The sequence below is a fragment of the Argentina anserina genome, chromosome 5, assembly GCF_933775445.1.
Source record: "Argentina anserina chromosome 5, drPotAnse1.1, whole genome shotgun sequence".
Lineage (NCBI taxonomy): Eukaryota > Viridiplantae > Streptophyta > Magnoliopsida > Rosales > Rosaceae > Argentina > Argentina anserina.
In genome coordinates this window covers 25,606,675-25,632,853 of record NC_065876.1, presented here as the reverse complement: position 1 = coordinate 25,632,853, position 26,179 = coordinate 25,606,675, and the positions used below count along the sequence as shown (strand labels likewise).

Here is a 26,179-nt window from a genome sequence, read left to right as displayed (position 1 = left end):
CCGACACTTCTAAGGCTGGAGTGCCAAAGTGTCCGACACTTTCCGACACAGTGTCCAACACGCCACGTGACGTGTTGAAAATATTAACTTTTTCGATACTTTGACCGACACACTACATTATAATTCCGAAACACGCCACGTCATTATTTTAGATAAAAAAATAGAAAAAATAAAGATTAAATATAAAAAACTTAAGTTTTTTTTCAACTCCATCATTTTCTTTTTCTTATTTCCTTAAAAAAATTTTAAATTGTTATGTAATAAAATGAACTTAAAACTATAATTTAACATTATTTTTTGTGTTTTATAATTTATATATAAATTGTCGACGCTGTGTTAAGATATTTAAGTTTTATAAATTTATCATATCGGTGCGTCGTGTCGGTGCTACATTACTTGACAGAAGCGTCTCTCTCACCCGCCTATATATATATAGCCAAAGACTCACAGCGCTCTCTCTCAGTCTCATTCGCTACACACATTCACAGTCCAGAGCCCAATTTTTTGCAGCTGAAAAATCACAGCTACTTCGTTTTTTGCATTATCGGAATATTTGTGAGTAATTCTTATCCTCTCTTCAACTTAATTGGAAATTTTCGTCTTCGTTTTGTATCTTTGAGTTCATTTTTGCTTTGGATGCTGAATTGTAACTTTGCTGTGATACTGTAAAGTTTGAGAATCGGGTAAAACTGTGTTTTGATCTGAACGAATTAGTGTAGATGATTTACTGTGAATTTGTGATGCGATTTGCTTCGGTTTGAGTAGTTTTGGATCATGAACGACTGAACGTACGCTTCGATTTAGTGGTTTTTGTTGGTCTGATTGAAGCGGTGTGAGTTCCGGCTTGTCATTTGTAAAGATACCAAACTATATTTTATTACCCTCCAATTTCAAGATAGTGTCGCTGTCCCCTACGGTTTTGAGCCATAGACTAGAAAGGGAGGGTGGAAGGTCGCCTTCGGCGAAAACACAATTTAGTCTTAGTAAGAGGTCATGACGGTGTCTGGGCCCGGGTGTGAACTGTGAGTCTGAAGGATATATAGGGAGGTGGGATAGAAATGAGATTGGTCTGGTTTTACAGTGCAAATTCATGTTTTCAAAGTTTAAAAAGGTTTCAAACCATATCCAAGGTGCAGTGGAATTTGGCTTTCGGGTTTCGGTCGGAGATCTAGGATCAATGCTCGCCTTGGTTGCGTCTGCAGTTTGTTGAATAGTGGTGGCTCCTCAGATGAGGTCGGGCTTGTCTTGAGGGGTGGATTATCCGGCCGTGTGGTCTATTTCATATATATGTGGCGGCCGGTAGAGAATCCAAGAGGCAATTTCGAATTCAGATGGTGGTCGAGTTGCAGGCGTGGAGACCTGCTCATCCTAGTTTAGACGCAAAGAGGTGGTTTGAGCTTGGGTCGGCCTTTGCGCTCAAATCAGGGTATAAAAAGGACCCTAGTTTACTGAGATTAAGCTCTTACTTGATCGAGTGATACAGCTGTATGAGTCTTCTAAGGTGCAGACGTGCTAGACCAGTATATAGTAGGAATAGTTGATCTAGCTTCATTAGTTTGTAGAAAAACCAAACTGGCCTCACTACAAGAAATAAGGGCTGAAGGGACAATTGTTATATGTCCTCCTTGTATTTATAGGGACATATATAAGTTTTTATTGAGCTATAGGGACACTTAGCCTTTTACTAGTGTTTCTATTGCTAACTTAGACATTTAATCTATGTGTCCTCAAATATAAGTGGGTCTCATAATTTTTCATACTCTCAAGTAGAGTACAAATATCATATATATGTACAAATACATTTCACCAACTATGGACATTTTAGCTATATGTCCTCATTGCTTAACTTTACTTTATTACTTTTGGCTCCCTCCTATTGGGTAGGGACTAAATTGCAAACTCTACATTAGAAAATAATAAAAATATTAAGATAGTAAATAATACAATCACTATGACAGAAAATAATGTCTAGTAATTGAAAAAATGTTGTAGATCACAGCACTTGAAAGAAAACCATACCAATTTTGAAGTAACTACCATTGATAATAATGACAGACTCAAATGGTATATCAAAGTGCAAACAATCGGCATTCTAATGATTCTGGAACTGGTGAAAACTGGCCGTTCTTCAGCCTTGCTAAGAAAATTACGTAAGTTTGCTCAAAGAAACACAAATGCATAGTTACCTTTGTGCAAAAGGTGATACAACTTCAACTTCAGCGCATGCTTCTTCCCAGGTTTCCCTAATTGCTCCTTCTGCAGTTGATTCCCCAATTTCTAGGTAACCTGCTGGTAGAGTCCTAAATGACAATAACCATCAATAACTATTATGATAAACCTCAACTACGAGATGGTGCAGACATTATAACAACATATTGCTAATACCCCAGGTTGCTTAGATATAGATCCTATTACAAAAATGCCTAAATCAGTTGGCCCTTGCAAAATAATTAGTTTATACGTTAAAACACATACCAGAGACCATATGATGGTTGAATGTCCCATTTGCAAAGTAGAACCATGTTATCATGCTCAATTAGACATCCCACAACCTATAAAGTGGAGCAGACAATCAAGAAAAATGTTACATTCAATAAAAGACAAGCTACTGAAGTGTGCATAGGACATCTTGCAATATTGACCATAACATAAATTGGCATAAGTTTTTTCACATCACTGCTACAAACTTTCCCTCCATCTGAATTCTAATTAAATTCTTTTTAGATTTTAACATTTATGAAACAAGGAGAAGGAAGCAGACCATGGTCCACAACAGACACCCGATGAAACCTGAGAAATGCCATAAACTTGCATAAAGCGAATCCAGATCTAGCGATTATTAGAGAAGAAAGCATATAGCAATGAACTTACCGATAATGTAGTGAACCCAACATACGTGATCTTCTGTGGGTCAATTGGTATATTGTTTGGAATGTCATGATGAATTATGGGCCTAAATATATGCAGGAAAGTATTTCTTATCACCAGTAATACCATCTGCCAACACAAAACAAAGGATTATATCTCATGCTGTAATTGGACTTTGATCTCGATCATAGCTTTTCTTTAGCATATATCAAAGAAACTTACCAGCCTTAGTCATCCCAATACCACTGTCAACAAGGGTCAATGTGTTGTTAGTCTTGTCGAGGATCATGTGGATGAAGAGTTCTGGTTGAGCCTCAAGCTTGCTCTTGTCAGTCAAGCTCTCAAATATAATCTTGTCAAGAGCCTGCATAAGTAAATCACCATACATAAGCAAAAGCACCACTTCATTGAATCAAAAGAAAGTACAAAGTCAACTATAAATGACACTCAAATACAATAACCCCTCAGAAGCAGCTACTTAATATCTTCGCAATCACAATAAATCAAAACCTCTACAATAAGATCATAACCCTAAACCCCCAAATCAAACAAAATTACTCCAGGTACCAATCCACTATTAGTCATCAAATCAAAACCACTTCTCTTTAGCACGGATATATAAACATGTTGCAAGGGACTTACCCAACGCCTTAATTCCTGCAACAATACCAGGCTACTATATAAGATTTTTACTATGTATCAAGTACCAGAACCAGCAACATTGAGGTATAGATGCAATATTACGTTCGTTCGCCCTCCATCGGCCACGCCTGTGCTCCGCTCTCTGCCAACACCGGGGGATGCATCTCATCCTCCTTCTTCCATCGATTTGAGAGCTTCCGCTGAGATCTTAGAGAACCATATCAAAAATCTAGATGGGAAGAGTTCTGGTGAATTGGTGACCAATTTGTAAGGCGGAGGGATTTGACCAGAACCCCGTGAGCAAATTGGCGATTTGAGAGTTTAGGTTTTTTAGTGGTGAGTGGCCAAGGTGTGCGAGAGAGAGAGTAAATACTTATTCTAAATATACTTCAAAGTCTTCGAAGAGAGGTGGTATGCCGTATATGCGTGGATCCAAGTTTAATATTTCATACCCCCATCTGTATATATATGTGTGAAATGAGGACACAAGTCACTTAAATGTGCCTTTAGTTTCTCAATAGGGACATATACAAAATTTGTCCCCAGTTGATCAATTATAAGGACATATGGTTATGTGTCCCTAAACTAATTGTCCCCTTTTTTTTTTCTTTCTAGTAGTGCCTTCATATAGGAGCTTGTTTAATTGCGAGCATACCAGTTTCTTTCATTCGTTTGATTTGCTTCTTGTAAACCTAATGGATGATATATAGTTTGAGAAATTTTAAATACACCCCTAATTACCTAATTACGTAATACACATCCATATCTTTTCAGGTTTTAAATCAAATTTCATGGGTATGGGAAATTACCAAAATATGCCCGTAATTAAGAAATATAAATATTACAATCTTAAAAAAATTCAGAAACTAATAATGTTAGAAATTAAGTAAGTTTCTGAAAAGAAAGAAATTATATTTATCAGATAGAAAATTATGATTATCAATTCATCCCTTTATTTATTTCTTAAACAATTTATAATTTCCAAGTTCGAATGTCAAACCATGGTAATATATGTTAAAAACATTATGATATTTCTCATTTTAATGCAGTTTTTCTTCTTTAAAAAACAAAATCGACGATGAAAATGAAAAATAGGTAAAAGTTTATCAAATAAGAAGAATTCATTTATTGTTTTTCATGTTTGAGAATTTATCTTCATGAAAGAATTTCTTAATAATTAATATTTATGAACCACTACAAATTCAGTGTGTCTTAGTACATACTCATTATATGATTTTTTTAAATCATATGAAATTATAAGATACCATCAGTTAAGGATATTTTAGGCACTTTGGTTTATGTATTTAGTATAAAATTAGAATGAGAAATAAAATAAGTGGTGTATTGAGTAGTGGAGTGTGTATTAAGTATTTAGTGGAGTGTATTTAAAATTTCTCATACAGTTTTTAACAAAAAAGAAAAAGAAAAAGAATAAGATGATATATAGCATTATGTTGTTGATCTGATGTAATTTACTTCTATTTTAACGTTGAAACTTCAAAATAAAACCAAACGCGCTAGCCTACCAATTGAGTATGCCATGGATAGATACATAACTGTAGGGGTGGGCATAAAAACGGAAATCCCGATCTCGTCCCGATCCGTCCTGAAATTCATAGGGACGGGACAGGACGGAGGTCTAAAAACGTTCGTCCCGTCCCGATCCCGTCCCTTTTTATAATAGTGGGACGGGACGTGAGACGAATAATTTCTATCCCGCTTCGTCCCGTCCCGTCCCACCTTTAATAAAAACTTTAAAATTCTTATATATTTGTATCAAAATGAAACTAATTTATGTTCTTAATAACTCTAAAATTATATCAACTCATATAGAAATGGTAAATTATAATATTTTGAACATAATATGCATTTTTTTGTTAAAATTTCATTATTGAATGTTACTTTGTTAATGAAAAAGTAAAAATATAGGTTTTTATTTAATTTCATAGAAGGGTGGGATTTGTCCCGTCCCGTCCCAATCGGGATTAATCCCGAGTGTGATGCATTCTTAAAAACCCTCGTCCCGTCCCGATCCCGTCCCGATTCAAAAGAGTGGGATGTGACGTGGGATGAGCTTCGTCTCGTCCCATCCCATCCCGTGCCCACCCCTACATAACTGCTTCACAAGTAAGCACACGTAAAGGTTCACGTAGGTTAGTTATGCATGTAGGGATATCAGCTACCCTCTATCATAAGGTAATTTACAAAAAAAAACAAAATCGACAATGAAAATGAAAAAATAGGTAAAAGTTTATCAAATAAGAAGAATTCATTTACTGTTTTTCATGTTTGAGAATTCATCTTCATGTAAGAATTTCTTAATAATTAATATTTATGGACCACTACAAATTCAATGTCTTAGTACATACTAATTATATGTTTTTTTTAAATCATATGAAATTATAAGATACCTTCAGTTAAGTATAGTTTAGGCATTTTGGGTTGTGTATTTAGTACAAAATTAGAATGAGAAATAAAATGAGCGGTGTATTGAGTAGTAGGTGTGTATTAAGTATTTAGTATAGTGTATTTAAAATTTCCCATATAGTTTTTAACAAAAAAGAAGAAGAAGAAGATATATATATATATATATATATATATATATATATATATATATAGCATTATGCTGTTGATCTGATCGTAATTAACTTCTATTTTAACGTTGAAACTTCAAAATAAAACCAAACGCGCTAGCCTACCAATTGAGTACGCCATGGATATATACATAACTGCTTCACAAGTAAGCACACGTAAAGGTTCACGTAGGTGAGTCATGCATGTAGGGATATCAGCTACCCTCTATCATAAGGTAATTTACTAAGATGGTTAAATTAAAGAGAAGAATCAATGAAAGCTAGAGATAGAGCCCAACTGAAAGTTTAAACTTTAAACAATGAAAGTTCTTTAATCTAGTTTTATTCTAAATCGAGCAATTGGTTATCTCGCAAGTTTGATGAAAGCTAGTCTTATATACACACTGATTACGTACAGAAATTCGTGCCAAGAATTCTCAGCTGCTATTGCTCTTTTTTCTTATGATATTTGTTACAAGGAGTTCTTAATATTTGTTGATCAATAGTTCTTGCGATAGTTCGATCTGTACAAATCATGGCTGCTCACCGGGAAGAATTCTTAGAAAAGACCATACTCAAAAGCCCAGGCCTTCTGAAGGTACTAATTTATTTTAATTTCTTCCTCAACATGTTTTCAGTCCTTGCATTTTAGCATCTGATTGAACATATTTCTTTTTCCCATGATGTATATATATTCACAAAGCAAAAAGTTCATTAACTCATGAAAATCGATTAGTCAATCAACTTCTTTTTATGCCATGTAGTACATCCTGGAGACAAGCTGTTATCCAAGAGAAAACGAACTATTAAAGCAACTCAGGGAAGCCACAGTCGAGAAATACCCGTTCAGGTATGACATATGTCGTTATGTCGTGAAATAGGGGGTCAGAACATATAACTAGAAGTTAGACGACTTTTAACCGTCATTGTGTTTCCATATGAACGATATATAGTGAATGATAATTCATAAGTTGACATTTTTAGACGACATATATGTATCTTGGTTTAGTTATACACACGACATATATATAATAGATGTAGAATACTTATATTCCAAATTTGGTATTATCATACGACAGATCTTCTGTCGTCTTAAGTCGTTTCACACAATAAAAAAATATGTCGTGTGAGGTGTTTTCACACGACAGTCCCTTAGACGACATAACCAATTACCGTCGTCTGATAGACTTATTGGTATGCAGGATGTTGAGCTCATTTTCAACAAAAATATTGTTCGATTCTCTTCCCCCCCCCCCCCCCCCCCTTCTTCGAGAGAGTCAGAAAGCTTATCTATTAGGGATAATTTTGTGATAGAAATTAAAAGCTCTAAACAACCTAAACTATGTAAGTCAAAATTAAAAGCTCTAAATTAACGCATGTAAGTCAAAATTAGCATTTAATTGATTTCAGTCTTGTCTTACGTATTGGTAGTACATATCTAATGTGATAAAATAAGTTTCGACATATAGATGAAACATATATATCAAATTTACGTACTCTAGGCAATAACAACTGCGCATGAAACACGTACGTATATATATATACATGCAGGAGTATTATGAATGTGCCAGTTGATGAAGGGTTGCTTCTCTCCGTGCTTCTAAAGATTATGAATGCAAAGAAGACATTGGAGTTGGGAGTATTCACGGGATATTCTCTACTGACCACTGCTCTTGCCCTACCTGCGGATGGCAAAGTACGTAATTTTTATACATTTTTATACATATATATATATATATATATATATATATATATGTGTGTGTATATATCTTCAGCATGTAGAATTATTTGTAGATATGAATTAGTACGTTATTTAGATTTATTGGCCGGCCAACAGATACATCAGTTCATTTTCAGATAACTGCAATCGATCCAGATAAAGAAGCCTATGAAGTTGGATTGCCGTTCATTCAAAAGGCCGGAGTGGAGCATAAGATTGACTTCTTTCACTCAGATGCCTTCTCAGTCCTAAACGATCTCATCAACAATGTAAGTTTGTAATCGATCTTCATCGGTTGATCAAGTACGTAGTATTCTCGTAAATACATGCAATTGTTGATTTGGGGTTTTAAAACTTCAAAGCAGGGCAAGGAAGAAGGGAGCTTCGATTTTGCATTTGTGGATGCGGACAAGAAAAACTACATCAACTATCACGAGCTGCTAGTGAAGCTGGTTAAAGTTGGTGGGATAATAGCTTACGATAACACACTGTGGTTTGGTTTGGTTGCGGAACCGGAGGAGATGGTGAAGGAACCTTTAAGGCCAGGAAGAAATCATCTGATTGAGCTCAACAACATTCTGGCAGGCGATTCTCGTGTTGAACTAGCTTTCGTTTCTATTGGGGATGGCCTTAGCTTATGCAGGCGCCTCTGCTGAAACTAATTATCACGAACAAATACTACCAGTATACTCTAGAACAAGATGTTGCAAGCCTCAACATTAGAATAAATCTAGTATACTTTAATGTTGACGACCACCGTCTCTGCATATTAATAAACCATTCTCAATTGATTAATTCTGTAATAACCCGATTTTTCGGAACCAATTATTGGATTATTTTTAGAATTTATTAAGTTTGTAAAATTTATTAAACGCGTTTGTTCGCTTTGCGACATTGGAAATCGGAAACAGAACCGTTATCAGAAATCTTATTTAGAAAAACGTTACGTTTCCGTGACGCGAGAATTGACTTTTACTCCGTTGCTCGTTTGCGAAAACTTCATTCACGAAAGTTGTAGACTCGTCGATACGAGTTCGTGGACACGTCACGCGTTCTAATCGGACGTCGTACGTGAAAGTTATTAATGACAGAAGTTAGTTTCCGATTTTGGAAAAGGGTATAAAAAGGAAAAATGTAGCATTAGGGTTTCCAATTTCGGAAATCTTCTTTTCTCTCTCTCCTCTCCCCGCAGCCTCCCCGACTCTCTCTCTCTCTCTCTCTCTCTCTCTCTCTCTACATCGCCTCCGGCGATCTCCCGATCCAGGCCGCCGTGGCCATCACCGCTTGTCCCAGGAGCTTCGCACGGCCCACCGCAGCAACCCTCGAGCTCGTCGCATCTTGCCTCGCTACCGAGAAGCCGCGTGACTTCTTGAGCTCTCCTGCGATCCTCTCCACCGTCTGCGTCCTTGACGACGAGACTAGGGCTCTGAGACCAGCTCGCCAACACCTCTCCTCACCCCGGTGCCACCTGCGATGAGATCGGTGGTCGAATTCGTGTCTCGCCTCGCCGCTGCTCAAACTCAACTCCGCCGGAAACTCAAGCTCTTCCGATGACTCTCCGGTGGTTCCACGGCTTGAATTAGGTAAGGGTTAGTCGATTTGATTGGTTGTGATGATTTGTGGTTGTTTTTGGTGGCGATTTGGTGGAGGAGGAGGAGGAGGAGAGAACACCGCCGCCTTAGGCAGCGCGTGAGGGGAGGTGAGGTGGCCAAGAGACGGCCTGAGGCCGTAGGAGGAAGAGGGAAAGAAGAGGGGAGGATTTGGGTGGCGGCGGGCAAGCCACGCGTGCCGGTTCAAGAGGCGCGTGAGCTCTACGCGCTGCCACTTTGAGGAGGCGCGGTCGCCGGAGGTGGCGCGTGTACACCACGCGCCGCCACATGCGGCGGCGCGTGAACAATGATTTCAAACAGTAATTTTTATAAAATTTATTTGTACGTACGATGAATTTAAAAAAGTGATTTACGTACAGTAAATGTGAATTTATTTTACGTACGGTAAATGTAAATATAAATTACGTACAATAATTGTAAAAGTAATTTTTAAGGGTAAATCGGTAATTAGTATTTAATGAATCAGCATATACGGTTGAATAGTACATGAATGTACATAAATACGTAAGTACTTTGTACTCGTACATAAATACGTAAATAGTATGTACTCGTACATGAATACGTAATTAATATGTTTTGTACAGTAATACATGAATAGTAACCACGTGAACAGTGATTTCGTAAAAACCAGAAATTGCTGAACAGTAAAATATTATTACTGTTTTGGCATTTAAGGTTTTACGTAACGATTCTAAATTCACTTCTTATCTATTCTAGGTGATCGACAGAACAAGTAAATGATTCGAGTTCGGAATCGTGGAATTTACGCTCATGAATATAAGGTGAGTAAAATCTCACAGTGACAAATCTACCCTTGTGGAGATTCATGATTACGCTTAATTAAAAAGAATGAATTATGTTATGTATAAGATATAGTGGATTGTGTATGTGTATAAATGGTAAAATAGGTACATATATATGGTTTACTATATTATATACTGTCATAATTTCCGTTTGCGAATGAGTTCCTTTTAGTGTTGTTTATTTATTTGAGCATGTCGATTTGATTTGTACAATATCATGTGATGATTGTTTGTACGTGGTTTTAACTTGAGTTGTGGTCTGTGGACTTGTCTTTGGACATGTTTTTCTGTCTTCGGACCAGTCTTCAGACGTGTTGGCATGTCGGAACCTAGCCTTGGCCAGGCGAAAGTTACGATACAGTTAGAGCTCTAGTCTGTTTGCCGGTGTACTGCATGAGAGGTAACAGATGAGTTATCGGCTTATGAGTACCTATATTTTGGATATTGGGTAGCAAGTGGTTGCCCAATGTCGGCGGTATACTAACATGAGGGGTAACAAAGGTGTACCATCACTCATGAGTATTCGTATTATAAATGCATTTGGGTAAACAGAGGGGTTGCCCAATTTCATGAGCACATATATTTTCATATTATTAGACAACCAGATGGGCCGTCTAACGACTCATGAGTGCATTTATGATTGATGCTTGTGGATTTTCATATATATTTTGAGGCGAGTTATATTGTTGTTTTACTCATACGAGCTGCAAAGCTTACCGGGTTTGTGTTTACAATCTCGGTGCACCTATAAGATGGTGTATGAGATAATTCCGTATGTGTCGATTAGCGAAAATCGACGGACAACTTTGAAGACTTGAAGTTGTTTTATTCTATCTTGTGGTGAGGATTTGAGATGATTATTACATTTCTATTTGATATAATGTTGAATTATAAATTTGGTTTGTAATAATTATTTTGACTGAGTGGTACTATGAATTCAGTAATGATCCGCTGTGACATTAAAATGATTTCGATTATTGAGATTGTTTTAGAGTTTTTCATGACTTTAAAATTTGAGTTTCATACTCGAAATTTTGGGGTCGTGACAAATTCTATACCAAAAGACTTGAAACAATGTTATAATAAACAGCAACGAGATTTATTATCCATGTATCATTTTATTACAGAAGTGTATAATATATAAACCCAGTTACAAGTATAATTTATAAGACTAGGTGCATAATTAAACCCGGTTAGATACAAGCAGCTCTTTGGTAAATGGTAATGTACATGGTTGATTAGATTACTTAGATATAAGCTAACTGCTGTAAGAAATTACAAATAATATGTCCAATCAATTATAACAGGGAACTTTCACTGGCTGATCTTGATCCACTGGTACATAGGCCGCGCGCTGCAGCGACTTTTGTTTGTGTTTTGTCAAAATCCAACCCGAAAAGCCAATAACCCAATGGCAGAAACGTAAAAAAAAAACAGTAATCAAAGTGAACAATACTATACCTTTAGGCGGAATGATATATTAGAAATATACATACATGTCCTAAACCTCAAACAAAGATAAATCTTTCATATACTCACCTTTTGACACGTCTTATGTGCACATCTTTAACAATAAATAATCAAGTTTGTTTAACAATTATAAACAAACTGGAATATGACATGGAGTAGATAGTACCCATGCAACAACGGGGGTGTATTTAGTAAATGTGGAGGTGTATTAAAAAGAGAAAGGAGGAAGATCGATCATTACCAGAATTTAGAAGATCCAGCCCACTTTAGGTCCACTAAGCCACTAGTCCAATGTTTTTTGGTACAGCTATTGTCATCTCATATTCTACTTTATTCACCACATAACCAATTAATTTATTGAAATACTTGAATACCATGATATAAAATTACGGTAATAGATCAAACAACTTATTAAATTACAACTTGTATTTTGTTTATTTTACAAAATACACGTATATACATATTAAACCCTAAAAATAATAAAAAGATTGAAACCCGGAAACCCCAATTTTTTATTTAGGATTAGTCATCTTCAATCTTTCTTCAGTTCAAGAAATTTCATGCCACTAAAGAGACAATGACAATATTGTTAAATTGAAGAGTGTCCTTGTTCTTTTTGTTGGGATTTGGACTTAATGTGATCTAACTTGCTTTTTAGTTGAGATTTTTTGCTTAACTAAATTATGCTCATTCATATATGTATAGGGGAGAAAACTATTGTATGTGGCTCTATATATTATTTACAAAACATAGTTACAAGTAGTAGTAATTAATTGCAAGCTTTTTTCTTAATAGAGATTGTAAAAATGAATTTGAAATACAAGCAGAACAAATTAGAATTGAAAAGAAAAATTATGTAAGGTGAGAGGAGAATGTAAAATTGAAAAAACATTATGGTGCGTGAACAAATTATTATTAAAAATGGCAATTTATGTATTATAATTGGGTGAACAAAGTATTTTGGAAATGAAAAAAATATAATTGGGGTGGAAAGAGAACGTGGGATGAACAAAGTAGACTGTGCGGTGGCAATAGCCGCACCTTTTTATTTTTTGGTTTTTTTACAGCATAAACAAAACTAGAGAACCCTTTTCTTTGGCTGTATTTGGTGCAGCCAGGCTTATAAAAAAGTTGTCTTATGTTGATTTCTGAAAATAAGAGGCTGATAAGTAAAGTAGTTGAGTGTTTGATAATCTGATTTTTATAAGTGGCTGTTAATAGCAGAAGTAGTGACAAAGCGTTTGGTAAACTCAAACTGACTTATACTTTTAATTTGTCAAATGAGCGATTTAAACATTTTTTTTAGATAATTTTACATGAATTATTTGATAATATGATGTACTCAAGAATATTGTTTCCGTATCATTTTTTATTAAATTTCAAAACTTAAAAGACATTATGATTAATGTCACATTTGAAAATAAACATATACATATTGGACCAGTAAGTACAACTAGTTGCTAACAATTTCTAGTTAGGGAAAAAAAAAGCGAATGATTAATTTATGATATTGATTCAATACATCTAATTGAATATGAATCTGTATAATAAATCTTCTCATAAATAGAGAACCACTATTCTTCTGCTATAATGAAACTCCATTTATAAAAATATAGATTCCTTTATGATACTTCAGGTGCTAATGAAACAGGGTTCGTAGTCCGAGGCACAGTCTATTTACTTTTGTCTATGGTCAGATGAATGAACCACCCAGAGCTCCTATATGGAAACTTTCTTTTTATCTGGGACTTACTGTAATTGGTTTATCTGGAAATATGCGCACAACCTAAAGCGGCAAAGAACAAATAAAATTTGGAGGCCGTAACGTAAATATTTATTTATCTTGAAAAATAATTTTTATTTTACTTTTTTTGATATTATATAACTCTAAAAACATTAACAATTCATTTGTAAGAAGATTTCCCAGATACCTTCGAGTTGCCCGTGGTACCTCTAAGCTCCCTCTTCAAATTTGGGACATATAATCATATCTTTTTATGCTACAAAAGAGTACTGATCACGCATGAAATGGCCTAGAGTTAACATAACTGAATGTGCTTTGATGTTGCTCAACAATTTGTTCATTGATTGCAAGGCATATCCATAATTGTAACATAAGGCTTGTCCACACCTGCAACAATTCCAAACACAAAACGTTACCAAAGAACTGGCACGAAGAAAATCCACATTTGCACTGATTCTAGTAATTAACAACTTGTGAATTTCAAAAGTGAAAATAAGTATGAAGAAATCAAGAAGCAAATGGCATACCATTAAGGTTTAAAATATTACCATCATTTCATGTAAGAGAAGCCATCAGATTTTTCAACATAGTACTGGAAATTTGTACACCTCCTCCATTTTTTCTCGTAGGCAAGGATCCTCAACAAATTATCTTCATTTTCATTCAAGTTCTGATACTCTGCATAAAACAGAAGACCTTACACTGGGCGCAAAACAATCTCCTACAATTCGGGCACTAGGATTCTCGTACAATCTCTTTCCCATCATATAAAAGATACCAAATATTCATTGTCCTCATGCAAACTCAGAAGCCAATAGCTCATATGCTCACTAAATAGTTAAACAAATACCAAGAACATCTTAACAAAAAGAAGATCAATACATTATGTTGTAAAGTCAAATACTAAAAACTGACAAACCTTCTGAAAAATAACAGTGCAGTGATTGTTTACACAGATTCCTTGAGGAAATATAAGGACTAAAAATATAAGGACTAGGGTACAACAATAATGAATTCTCAGCAAGACATTGCCAAAGGACTGCGGACATAAAACCAAACGGATAAATCTAACATGAACATAGCCTCAACATGTGAGTGTGGCTTTGAAACTTCAATACACAAACAAACAAATAAATGGCCAATAACACTTTTTATCTATAAAAATCAATAATGCTGATTATAAGAACTTTGAGCCAGAGTTGTAAACTGAATGAGCATGCCAAGATCACAATCACTAATACATAAATAGAATCCTAATGTATCACAAATTACATCCTAGTTTAACTAGTGAATCCTCGTCCAATTAATACTAGATATACTTAGCATAATTGGTTTTCCAAGTATTGTACAAAATTGCATCTCCTATTGAAGAACTGAATACAATTCGATTGTATAGATAATGACATTTTCACATTATTGTTCTAACAAGAGTTTCTTACAGGTATGCAGAGTAATTCTATACCACATTCGATCATAAGGGTTTCTATTCATAATTCATACAATTTTGATTTCATTGATAAATTAATCTCTGGACATATTGCAGCGCCAGATAAGATGCAGTTCTGATATCACATAACAAATTTAACCATTCTTTCATCCTAAAATTTCTTAATTTTTTGGGTTTATGCAGAAGAGCAGAGACTGACCTGGAAAATAGAATCAAAATCACCAAAACTCCGTAGCAAGACTTAGAGTTGATCGACCATAGACGAGAACGAAAAATTGAGGCGCGCCTATGGAGGATTGACGTCGTCCGCCGAGAGAGACAGACAAACAGAAATTAGAGAAGGGTTGATGGAGAAAGACAAAGAGATCTCGGCGTCGTGTAATTCCTTCAACTGCATGATGATATCCACTGGAATTTTGAAAGTTTCATTAATTGTCGCTAGCTCTCCGCGTCTCCCCCTACTTCTGCTTTTACCAAACACGAAGGTTGTCGCAGCCATAGTCTTTGGTCTTTCTAATCTCTATACCCACACAACACAGAGACTCACGCCCTAGCAGGTACTCTCTTCCTCTTATTTCTCCCCCCCCCCCTCCCCCCTCCCTCTCTCTGTCGCAACTTAGTTTCAGGCTATTCAATGTCGTCAAGTACTTCCTTAATTTCTCATTATAATCCCATGTCTTTGATTGTTGATGGGCTGGGTCACCATCCAATTTGTAGTTTTAGTATGTTTTGCTTGTGTAAATGTGAAAAATTCTTCTCTTTCTAATTCACGGACTCACGGTTTCTTCACTTTATTCATAATTCATGGATTTGCTTTGCAGCTGATCCTTTTTTGCGAAACAAAAAGCTGGGTCTTGGTAATAAGGGGAATCTGGGTTAGCTAAAGCAGGTTGATAAACATTGATAATTAATCTAGTATTGTATTTGAACAAATGGGTTATGTATGCAATTCTGCTGTAAAATATCACTGATTTTTGGTAACAAGTTCAAGACTTTTTGGGGTTCTCTGTTGTGTGTAAATGAGTGATTATTGCTCATTTTCCTTATGTGGATAAGCTCCGTCACTTTAGCAACACTATTCTCACTTTTAATCTCTTGAAGTCGATGTCTTTCATACTGATTTCTGGACAGCTGCATATGCTAACCGCCTGACCTGTTTTTGTGAGCTCTGCTCAGTGTGAAATTGTAGGCCTTTACTGGAGTACCATCTGGGTGTCATTCTGTCTATTTGGAAGGCACTTCTATATTATGGCTACCGACGAAGAATTTCAAGGTAATCTTTTCCTCTCTTTGTTTTTTTTTTTAATCAGTGCCAACTCTATGATTATAATCAGTGACAATATTCTCTGCAGTTGCTCCTTACCATATACTTCGTTATATGCAAATTTCTGTATAAAATTAGTAGGAAGATTGGACATTTGAGAATTATCTAGTGGATACTGTGAGAGTTCCAAAATAGTTGTTTATAGTGGTGGTTATAAACTAAGATGAGGCAGAAATGTGGTGTCATAATCTTGTTGCAGACTTGCAGTTGTATTGTGAAGAAGCATTCAATTTATAGTTGAACTCTATGGTTCCTAAGCTTATGAGTTAAATTTTATGTTCTTGTAAGCTTCATAGCTTTATGTCGTTATGAATGTATAGTCAAAAATCATTTTTTGATTAAACGGTCAGCTCCTGCTAAACATGGGTAAACTAGAGGAAGTCCGAGTAAATTAAGTAGGAAGATCTAAGCCTATGTTGCACAGACACGGACACGGACACGCCGACACGACACAGCGCGACACGGAAAATCTCAAAAACTCCTCTTTCGACACGGTTCCGACACGGCAAATAAAAATTATTTTTATATATTTTTAATACATAAATAAATTAACAATACTATTATAAAGTTGTAAAATCTATCAATTGCATAATAATGTTTAAGAAATAATATCAAATAGTCAAAATGCAAGTGACAAAGTGCATAGTTTAACATCATACTACAAAGTTTTCATGATCTAGTTAAATTAAACTTCTCAAAAAGTCATAAGAATGCATCAATAGCTTAGGAAATCCGCACTATCTCCATGACCTCTAATACCTACACATTTAAACCACAACAATTAGAAAGCTAGCCAATTATATAAGAACCTAGTACATCTTCTCATATTGATCAAATATTCAAATATAATTTACCTCCATATAACTAGGCCTCAAGACTCCATCTCATCATTGAAAATCACCCACCTCAGTTGTATAAACACTACGTTCGGACGGTTCGGTTGATGCTACACTTGAACTCATCCTATTAAAGTATTCAACAATTAAATCATCACATCTAATTACTTCGACTTGATCTATCAAACACTACCCAACTACCCATTAAAATCATATCAACAGTTCAACACATATTCAATGATCAACCAGATCAAATATAAACCAATTTTAATCTAAACTTTTTAAAAAAATTGAATTACCTTACGGAGAGGGAGATCTAGAGCTGTCGGCAGAGGGAGATGGAGAGGCAAAAGCTGCCGCCGTGACCAGAAGAGGAGTCGCCGACCAGAGACAAAAGCTTTGTTGCCGAACATAGACAGAAGCTTTGTTACCGACCAGAAGAGGAGTCGTAAGGAGAGGGAGAAGCTGCTGCCGTGACTAGAGAAGACACCGTCGTGACCAAAAGAGGAGTCACCGACTAGAGACAAAAGCTTCGTTGCCAAATAGAGACAGAAGTTTCGTTGCCGACCAGAAGAAGAGTCGCAAGGAGAGAGGAGAAGTAGAACAGCGAGACGCGACGCGAGAGTTAGATTTTTAGGTTTTTATATTTTTTTTAATTGTTAAAGAATGACGTGGCGTGGCCAGTGCTGATGTGGCGTGTCGGTCAACGTATCGAATCATTCTACGATACGCCACGTGGCGTGTTCGATACGGCAAAAAGGCATATCGTGTCATATCGGCGTGTCGGGACGTGTCAGATACAGCGACACGCCTCCGAGAATTTAAACAGATAATGATGTATACTCTAGAGGAAAAAACAATATCATTTCCATAAGATTGAGACACCAATATAAATAAATAAAGGTGTAGAGAGAAGTAAGGAAGTCATAGTTGTATATTTTAATTTCCTTAACTGTATTTGTTGTTGAACTTTGATTCTAGTGCCATGAACCATCTAGATGGGTGATTGTTAAACAACGACAAGCGTGGCCCATAGATCAATTGTACTGATATTGTCCTAACTTAGCTACCTCAGAAGTGTTGGGTTTTAATCACAAAAGGTCTCGGTACAATTTGTTATTATCCACTCAATTATAATCTTTATTTTATTTGTTACTTCTTAGATGTGAGATCTCTCCTCTCCAACACGCCCCCTCACGTGTAACCTAATTTTTAGGTCTGCACGTGACAGATTAACATCCCACACACTGGGACGAAATAAACCAAGGTCCAGTAACCAATGACACTTCGTGACCATCTAATCGGAAAATCCTCCGATGGTATGATAATGACACCCATCATGGGTCCATGACAAAGTGGCACCAAACTCGAGCCCACGATAGATTGGAGGCGCGATTGGAGAGGGACCCGCTCTGATACCATGTTAAACAGCGACAAGCGTGGCCCATTGACTAATTGTACCGATATTGTCCAAACTTAGCCACCTCACATGTGTTGAGTTTTAATCAAAAAAGACTCGGTACAATTGGTTATTATCCACCCACTTATAATCTCTATTTTATTTGTCACTTCTTAAATGTAAAATCTTTCCTCTCCAAAGTGACATGCATCCATATGTGTTAATAATACATGTATTTCAAATCAAAATCATGTTTGACTTTCTTTGTATGTTTGTTCTAGCATGAAATTGGCTTATGCAAAAATCTGCTTCAAGAGTATGCACAAAAGATGAATTATGCTGTTCCTGTATATCAGTGTCAGAAGGATACTTCCCCTGGCAAAGCATCAGTATATTCATGTACAGTTAAGATTGGGGGAATTCGTTATATTGAAGCTGCAGCAACCAAAAAGGAAGCTGAGATAAAAGTGGCTAGAACTGCACTCTTAGCTCTCCAGTTAAGTGATACCAAGTCATCCATGGGATCTGTTGGCACATCTGAGTTAACAGTGCTTCCATCTATAAAAAGGCGGTCAGAATCTGAAGAGACTGATAATAAACCAAAACGAAAAAAGTGCCATATAGGAGGAGGACGTTCAAACGTAAACCCCCGAGGAAATTGTGGTAGAAGAATGAGAGAGCAATGGAAATATCAAGCCAATGAGTGCAGAAGGTTTGCCCCAAGACTCAGTGTCCGATGATATTCCCCATGCTAATAATGTTTATGTGGAATATGGGCCATCAACAGCTTCAGATCTCATCAACTGCAGAAATGGCAGTGGGGATTTGGGTTCAGTTTTATCACCCAATGGAAATATAACTAATTTGGCGGAAGAAGTGAATATGGTGTCCCCCGTCAAGCTTATGACGTGTGATGCTATTGGAGCAGTTCTCTTCTTGAGATTAGAAGCGAGTAAAATATCGACTACTTTTGAAATCGGTTTTTCATTGGTTCGAGATTGAGATTTTTTGGCTCATCTCTGTTGTTTTCTTATGATAATCTTATGACTAGTATTTTTTAGGAATGAGCGTGGAGAACTTAGTTCTTGCACCGAGTGTTCCTCTTGGTGTAATTGTAATATAGCTTCATTTTCTCTATAAAAAAATCATATATATAGGGACTAGGGTTGGGTTTCTATAATGGATTTTCTTTCATATTGCGAGTGTTGAGAAGTAATCTATATGACTCTATGGTGCGATTTTATTTTAGCTAGTACGTTTCTCTGTTTCTTTAATATATTTCTAGTGTTCTATTTTCACGCTTTTACTAACTACTCACAATGTACTATATGCCTCTTAGAGGTTGTAGATTATGGTTCTTGTTTGGTGTATCCAAAAGGAGAAAGTGTGTGACATCGATCATATGCTAGGTTTACAGTGTTGATATAATTGATATGATCAAGTACCATACGCATGCACCTCAAGGTCCACTTACCAGACCAAAAACAAAATTGTTTCCATCAGACTGTTAGGATATGTTTTTCTCAGTTATCTATCCGATTGATCAAACCAATCAATAGGTGTCACTGCCCATGCCATTTAAATGTACATGTATATCGATCTTCCAGATGTAGTCGATCCTAAGTTTTTATTTACTTGTAATGATCGAATGAAACAAAGTTCTTGTTTTGAGTTGTCGGCCAAAAACTCTCCCAGCAACAAATGATTCTCCGGAGACTGAAACAGGTAGTCTTCTCGGGCAGTCCGCGTAGAAGATGTGTTTTATGGATATGGCCTGACAATGTGTTACACACCATAGTCTTGTATGATTGGAAAGTCATTGCGAAATGGGTGCAAGACTTGGAGAAAGGCAAATTGACTGAAAGCTATAAGACTTTCGATTTTGTGTTTGAGGGGCATCCATGCATACGTTTATCTCTTCAATTATGCCCCAATGCAAAACCACTTTTTATATTCTAGCTTTGGCATCTTAATGTACCACTTTGCGCTTCCTTTTTTTTTTTTTCAATAATTCAAGGAATTTACTTTAATCTCATCATGTGCTCTAATATTTCATGTTTGGAACTGCTATCTCTGCGGAATGCAAAGATATTTCAAATCCAATCTTTCATGTTTGGGACTGAAATGAAAGAACTCACACTTTTACGTCATGTTTACTTGCACCAATGGAAATGATTCATGGTGGTTTCATTCTCATTCCGTGTGTTCTGATCGTTTACTTGCACCAAAAAGAAATGAAAACTAATTAGGGCCCACTAAAAATCAGGATTCATTCCGCTCACCCCATTCTTAGGTTCGGGGGTAGGTTATGAATCTGATTAAAGGCTGAATGGAGGGAAAATGCCACAAATATCTCTGTCTTTTTATAGAAATCAAGAATTAACCCACAAAACTAAGGTTGAGACTGGTACGAGACGGTTCGAGATTGTGCTCATACCGATACCATATCGATTTTATATTTCGATATCGGTATCGATTCGGTACTGCCATTTTCAACCTCAATACCGAACTGAACTGATACTGTTTGGTTTCGGTACTTTTTCGGTACTAAATTGGCAAATTCCACAAGACCTATATATGCATCATTCACTACACTAACAAGGATCAATTATGAACATAATTCACAAAAAGATACAATTAACACATTTCACAATTTCACAAAGCTAAAAGATACAAACTGAGAGCAGTTCCTACAGCTGCATATACTTCTGCACAAATTGAGAGTTTTACACTATACAAATTCATACTTCTCCACAAAGAAAGTAAACACAAAACCCAAACTCTTTCTATTTGAAACGAACACAAAGTCAAACCATAACCCAAATAAAGTAAAACTCAAAACTCAAACTGCATATATGATTCATACATTTAGAGTTTCAGTTAAGAATTCGAGATTGAATTAAGGCTTACCTTCAGTTTTCCGATCGATATTTTCAGAGGCTGCGATTGAGACTTGATAATGAGAGTGAAGGGCGAAGTCAGTGATTGAGAGTGAAGGCGAAGACGCAAAATGAAAGAATGAAGTCGCGAAGTGAATGGAGACGAAGAGTTTTCAATGGAATGGGTTAGGGTATATTGGCTTTTGTGAAGCCTAACCCCCCCCCCCCCAATATGAGCTTTTATAGTCTCGGTATGGTTCAGAATCGGTATATTGGGTATATTGGCTAATAGAACCGACCCGTACCGATTATATGCTTCCGGTATCGGTATCAGAATTTTTTACCGATTCATCCCGTCCCGTCGGAATTTGGTATAAGATGACGGTTTCGGTACTATTTTTCCGGTACCAACTCCCAGCCCTACACAAAACCCATATAATGCATGGGAATTTTGATAATTAAGTTAGCAATGATTCTGATTCTTAGATTTTAGTAAACACATGAATGAGAGTCATTCATGTTTCTCTTTCCAATTCCTAATATCAAGTAAACACATGAATGAAAATCACTCCCTCCCTCTCTCATTCCCTCTCTTTCCCATTCTTTCCCTCTCCAATTCCCCCTTAATCACATTCAAGATTAGTAAATGCATCCTTAGTTTTTGCTCCTAATAACAAGAAGAAAGAGCAAGGTCATCCAAAGGCAGAGCAACGTTGAGGGAAATAGGTGCCATGGCACCCCCCAATGTGTAAACATATCTTCGCCTATTAGTATTAATTATATAACTTTGATGAAAAAGAGAGAAACTCTGCTATATATGAACCTCCTATTTGTTGGTTTGATAACATACCACTGGTGTTAAATGACATAATTTACAATACAGACACTTTAACCAAGTTAAATTAACAGAAGAATTTAGCAACCTAGGTGCTAAATGACTACCCCTTGCACTTTCAAATTTCAATAGAATATGTTGTCACAACCCCAAAATTTCGAGCATGGAACTCAAATTTTGAAGTCATGAAAAACACTAAACAATCTCAATGAATCGAAATCATTTAAATGTCACAGCGAATCATCTATGAGTTCAAAATACAACTCAGGCAAACCGATTATTACAACCAAAATTTATAATTCAACATTATAACAAATGGAAATGTATAATCCTCACAAAGAAATCCACACAAAGTCCTCACCACAAGATGGAAATAAATAACTTCAACTCCTCTGAACGGTCTGTCGATTTCCGCTAATCCACACCTGCGGAGTTACCCCCTACACCATCGAATAGGTGCACTAGGATTATAAACACAAACCCGGTATGCTTTGCAGCTCGTATGAGTAAAATAACAAATACAACTCGCATATCAACATGTACGAACATCCACAAATCAACAAATATAAATGCACTCATGACTCATTAGACGGCACATCTGGTTGTCTAATAATTTGAAAATATATGTACTCATGAGAATTGGGCAACCCCTCTGTTTACCCAAATGCACTTATAATACGGGTACTCATTAGCGCTGGTACACCTCTGTTACCCTTCATGTAGTACGCCGCCGACAATGGACAACCATCTGTCATCCAATATCAAAATATATGGGTACTCATAAGCCGATAATCCATATGTTACCTCATATGCAGTACCCCCGCAGACAGATTAGAGCTCTAACTGAATCGTAACTTTCGCCCGGCCAAAGGCTAGGTTCCGATATGCCAAACACGTCCGAAGACATAAACACGTCCGAAGATATAAACACGTCCGAAGACATAAACACGTCTGAAGACAAATACGTCCGAAGACAAACACGTCCGAAGACAAAACACGTCCGAAGACAAAACACGTCTTAACAAAACTCAATGTTAAACCACGTACAATAAGCATCACGTTATATTGTACAATCAAATCAAAAAGCTCAATATATATATATATATATATATATCTCATCATCAAAAAGATCTTATCCGCAACGAAATCCTGACAGTATATAATATAGCAAACTATATATATGTACATATTTACCATTTATACAAATATATCTTCCACTATATCATATACATGTCATATTTCATTATTTAAAATTCTGCATAAATCCCGAGTTACCGCAAGGGTAGATTCGTAATGTGAGATTTTACTCACCTTATAATCTAGAGCGTAATTCCACATTTCCGAAAGTAATTCCTATTCTTAAATTATCGATCACCTTGAAAAGATAAGAAAAGAATTTAGAATCGTCACGTAAACCTTAAATGCCGAAACAGTAATATTATTTTATTGTTCACCAATTTTTGATTTTACGAAATTACTGTTTTTTATCGTTACTATTCACGTATTTATGTACAAATACACATCAATTACGTATTCATGTACGTGTAATACTGTTTACGTATTTATGTACGTATGCATACTATTCAAATATAAATACTGTCTCAGTAAATAATAATTATCGATTTACCCTTCTGAAATTACTTTTACATTTACATTTACTGTATGTAAAATAAATTTACATTTACAGTACGTAAATCACTTTTTACATTCACCGTCGTAAAAATAAATTTTTACAAATTACTGTTTCGAAAACACTATTCACGCGCCACCTCCGGCGACCGCGCGTGGTGCTCACGCGTCGAGCCTGAGGCCGGCGCGTATCACGCCACCGCCGCCCCATTTCTCCTCGTCTCCTTCTCCTCTACCTTCCCACGGCCTCACGCCGCCTCTAGGCCACTCCACGCCCCTACACGTGCCGCCTAAGGCGACGGAATCTCCCCCTCCTCCTCCGATCCACCATCAAAACGCCATCAAATCATCAAACAATCACACCAATCCATTAAACAAGCAAAACCCTTACCTCGACAAGCTCGAGAACCACTGGAGGTCGCCGAAGATGGAGCTCGCACGGCGGAGAAGAAAACGCGGCTCGGTTTGCAGCGTGGGGGCTCACAGCGGCAAGGAACGGCGAGTCGACTTCGGGGTCTGCTGCGGAGGTCCCTGCAGTGCTCTAGATGCCGGTGGTGGGAGACACGGCGGCCCAGAGACGGAGATCGCCGGCGAGATTTCGAGAGGGAGGGAGAGAGTGTGATCGGGGAGAGAGAGAGGTGAGGGAGGCGGGTGAGAGGAGAGAGAGAGGGGTTTCCAAAAATGGAAACCCTAATCAGAAAAATGTCATTTTTATACTAGTTTCCAAAATCGGAAACTAACTTCCGACGTTAATAACTTTCACGTCCGACGTCCGATTCGAACGTGTGATGCATCCACGAACTCGTATCGACGAGTTCTACAACTTATGTGAATGAAGTTTTCGCAAACGAGCGAAGGAATAAAAGTCGATACTTACGTCGCGGAAACGTAACGTTTTTCTAAATAAACGTTCCGATAACGTTTCCGTTTTTCGAATTCCGAAGTCGCAAGGCGACACAAACACGTTTAATGAGTTTCACAAACTTTATAAATTTAAAATCAATCCAATAATCGTTCAGGAAAAAAATCGGGTTATTACATATGCATTTTAGTGATTTTTTTAATTTTTTTTATATCGAATTTATCAAAAGAAGATTCAAAGTTAAGTTTTTGTTGTTAAGTAATAAAAATTTGTATCTATTATGTAGCTTCTATACTGAGATTATATACACAACAACTTGTATTAAGGCTTTTGCAACTGGCCCTCTCAGTTTTGTTTTCCTGGCTCCGCCACTAAAGTCATCGGTACTGAGTAAGAAACTCATGCTAAAAGCATTATAAACAAAAATCACCAATGCCGGCCACTAACTAATTTGAATCAAGTAAGAAACTAAAATTATGATCATGAAAAGTAGACCTCTGCCAATATAAAATGAATTTAGCTCCATTTGATTTTTTTTTTTTGCCAAAGGAATTTGAAATAACAAAAACATTTGTGACCGATCTGACGTAAAAGATGATCACAAGGTTGCATGTACTGTAATTTGATTAGTTTGCTCGCGATCAGCAATTACTGCTGTGAATAATTATATAATATTGCTTCTTCTCATGTACTTGCAATGGTTTTGCCTTTTGCTCAAAAATATGGCTGGAATATATAGGAAAATAGATCTTAGTAGAGCTGCAAATGTGCAACGGTTGTTGAGTGCTATTACTCGATCACTCAATACATGGAACTTCATTTATCTATATGGATTTGCAAACGAGATATCAGAAAACAAGTTGGAGATTGAGATGCACAAATAAACACATACAAGTCGAAATGAGTGATATCGATACAATACGTAATGCACATGCAAACCACATTTATTCTTTGGGTCGACCATCGAATATTGCATAATACATACATATCTTACTCTAAAGCTTGTTCACCTTATTGTGATGTTGTCTTAGCCTCTTAGGGATCAAGGATATTCCATTAGTGAGCTGAAGCGGGCAACTGGAACACAGATAAGATCAGAAGCCCTGGGAACTGTTAATCCTGGTCCTTCTTCCATTTCAAGAACCTTATCATTACTTGTATTATTGCATTGTGTTCCAGTAACTTTGAAATCAAAGCACTGAATCATAACTGCAAGCTGGGTCGGTAGCATTTTCATGGTTAACGGCAAGCCAGGACACATCCTCCTTCCAGTGCCAAATGGAAGTAATTGGAAATGTTGACCTTTAATATCTACTTCATTTGTGAGGCGCCCGTCGAGTTGTAAAAACCTTTCAGGTTTAAACTCCAATGGGTTCTCCCAGTTCTTAGGATCCCTTCCCATAGCCCAAATGTTCACAAATAACAATGTCTTTTCTGGAAAGATATAGTTGTCGAGCTTGCATTCTTGTGTGCATATTCTAGGAACTAAAGGCAAGGGTGGGTGCAGCCTTAATGTTTCTTTCAGGATGGCTTGGATG

The 26,179-nt window shown here is 36.6% G+C and overlaps 3 protein-coding genes across 7 annotated transcripts in view; 2 read left to right on the top strand and 1 right to left on the bottom strand.

Annotated features, from left to right (window-relative positions):
* The first annotated feature begins 445 nt into the window (after window positions 1-445).
* LOC126795993 (flavonoid 3',5'-methyltransferase-like) lies at window positions 446-8,548 on the top strand. 2 transcript variants are annotated; one of them, XM_050522732.1, is made up of 6 exons: window positions 446-555; window positions 6,563-6,681; window positions 6,848-6,933; window positions 7,635-7,779; window positions 7,941-8,072; window positions 8,169-8,548. In XM_050522732.1, exons 2-6 carry the CDS (start codon window positions 6,619-6,621, stop codon window positions 8,457-8,459), a joined length of 717 nt encoding a protein of 238 aa, XP_050378689.1. In that variant the 5' UTR covers window positions 446-555; window positions 6,563-6,618; the 3' UTR covers window positions 8,460-8,548. The 2 variants fall into 2 exon arrangements, with proteins under 2 accessions (XP_050378689.1, XP_050378688.1); XM_050522731.1 differs by having other exon boundaries at window positions 8,166-8,548.
* LOC126795994 (nudix hydrolase 23, chloroplastic-like) lies at window positions 1,743-4,085 on the bottom strand. The gene is made up of 3 exons (XM_050522733.1): window positions 2,872-4,085; window positions 2,476-2,552; window positions 1,743-2,300 (listed from the first exon to the last, which is right to left on the bottom strand). Exons 1-3 carry the CDS (start codon window positions 2,995-2,997, stop codon window positions 2,183-2,185), a joined length of 321 nt encoding a protein of 106 aa, XP_050378690.1. The 5' UTR covers window positions 2,998-4,085; the 3' UTR covers window positions 1,743-2,182.
* A 6,848-nt stretch (window positions 8,549-15,396) lies between the features above and the next one.
* The window catches only part of LOC126795990 (double-stranded RNA-binding protein 1-like), a 126,646-nt gene continuing 115,863 nt past the window's right edge, over window positions 15,397-26,179 (top strand). The window contains exon 1 of one of the 4 annotated variants that reach the window (XM_050522726.1): window positions 15,397-15,430. Coding sequence is in view for 1 of the 4 variants with exons in the window: in XM_050522728.1 (XP_050378685.1) it covers window positions 16,126-16,150 (25 nt within the window). In the remaining 3 variants the exon portion in view is untranslated. Of the gene's footprint in view, window positions 15,435-16,073; window positions 16,151-26,179 lie in introns of those variants that run through there. The other 3 variants (XM_050522727.1, XM_050522730.1, XM_050522728.1) reach the window with 3 other exon arrangements.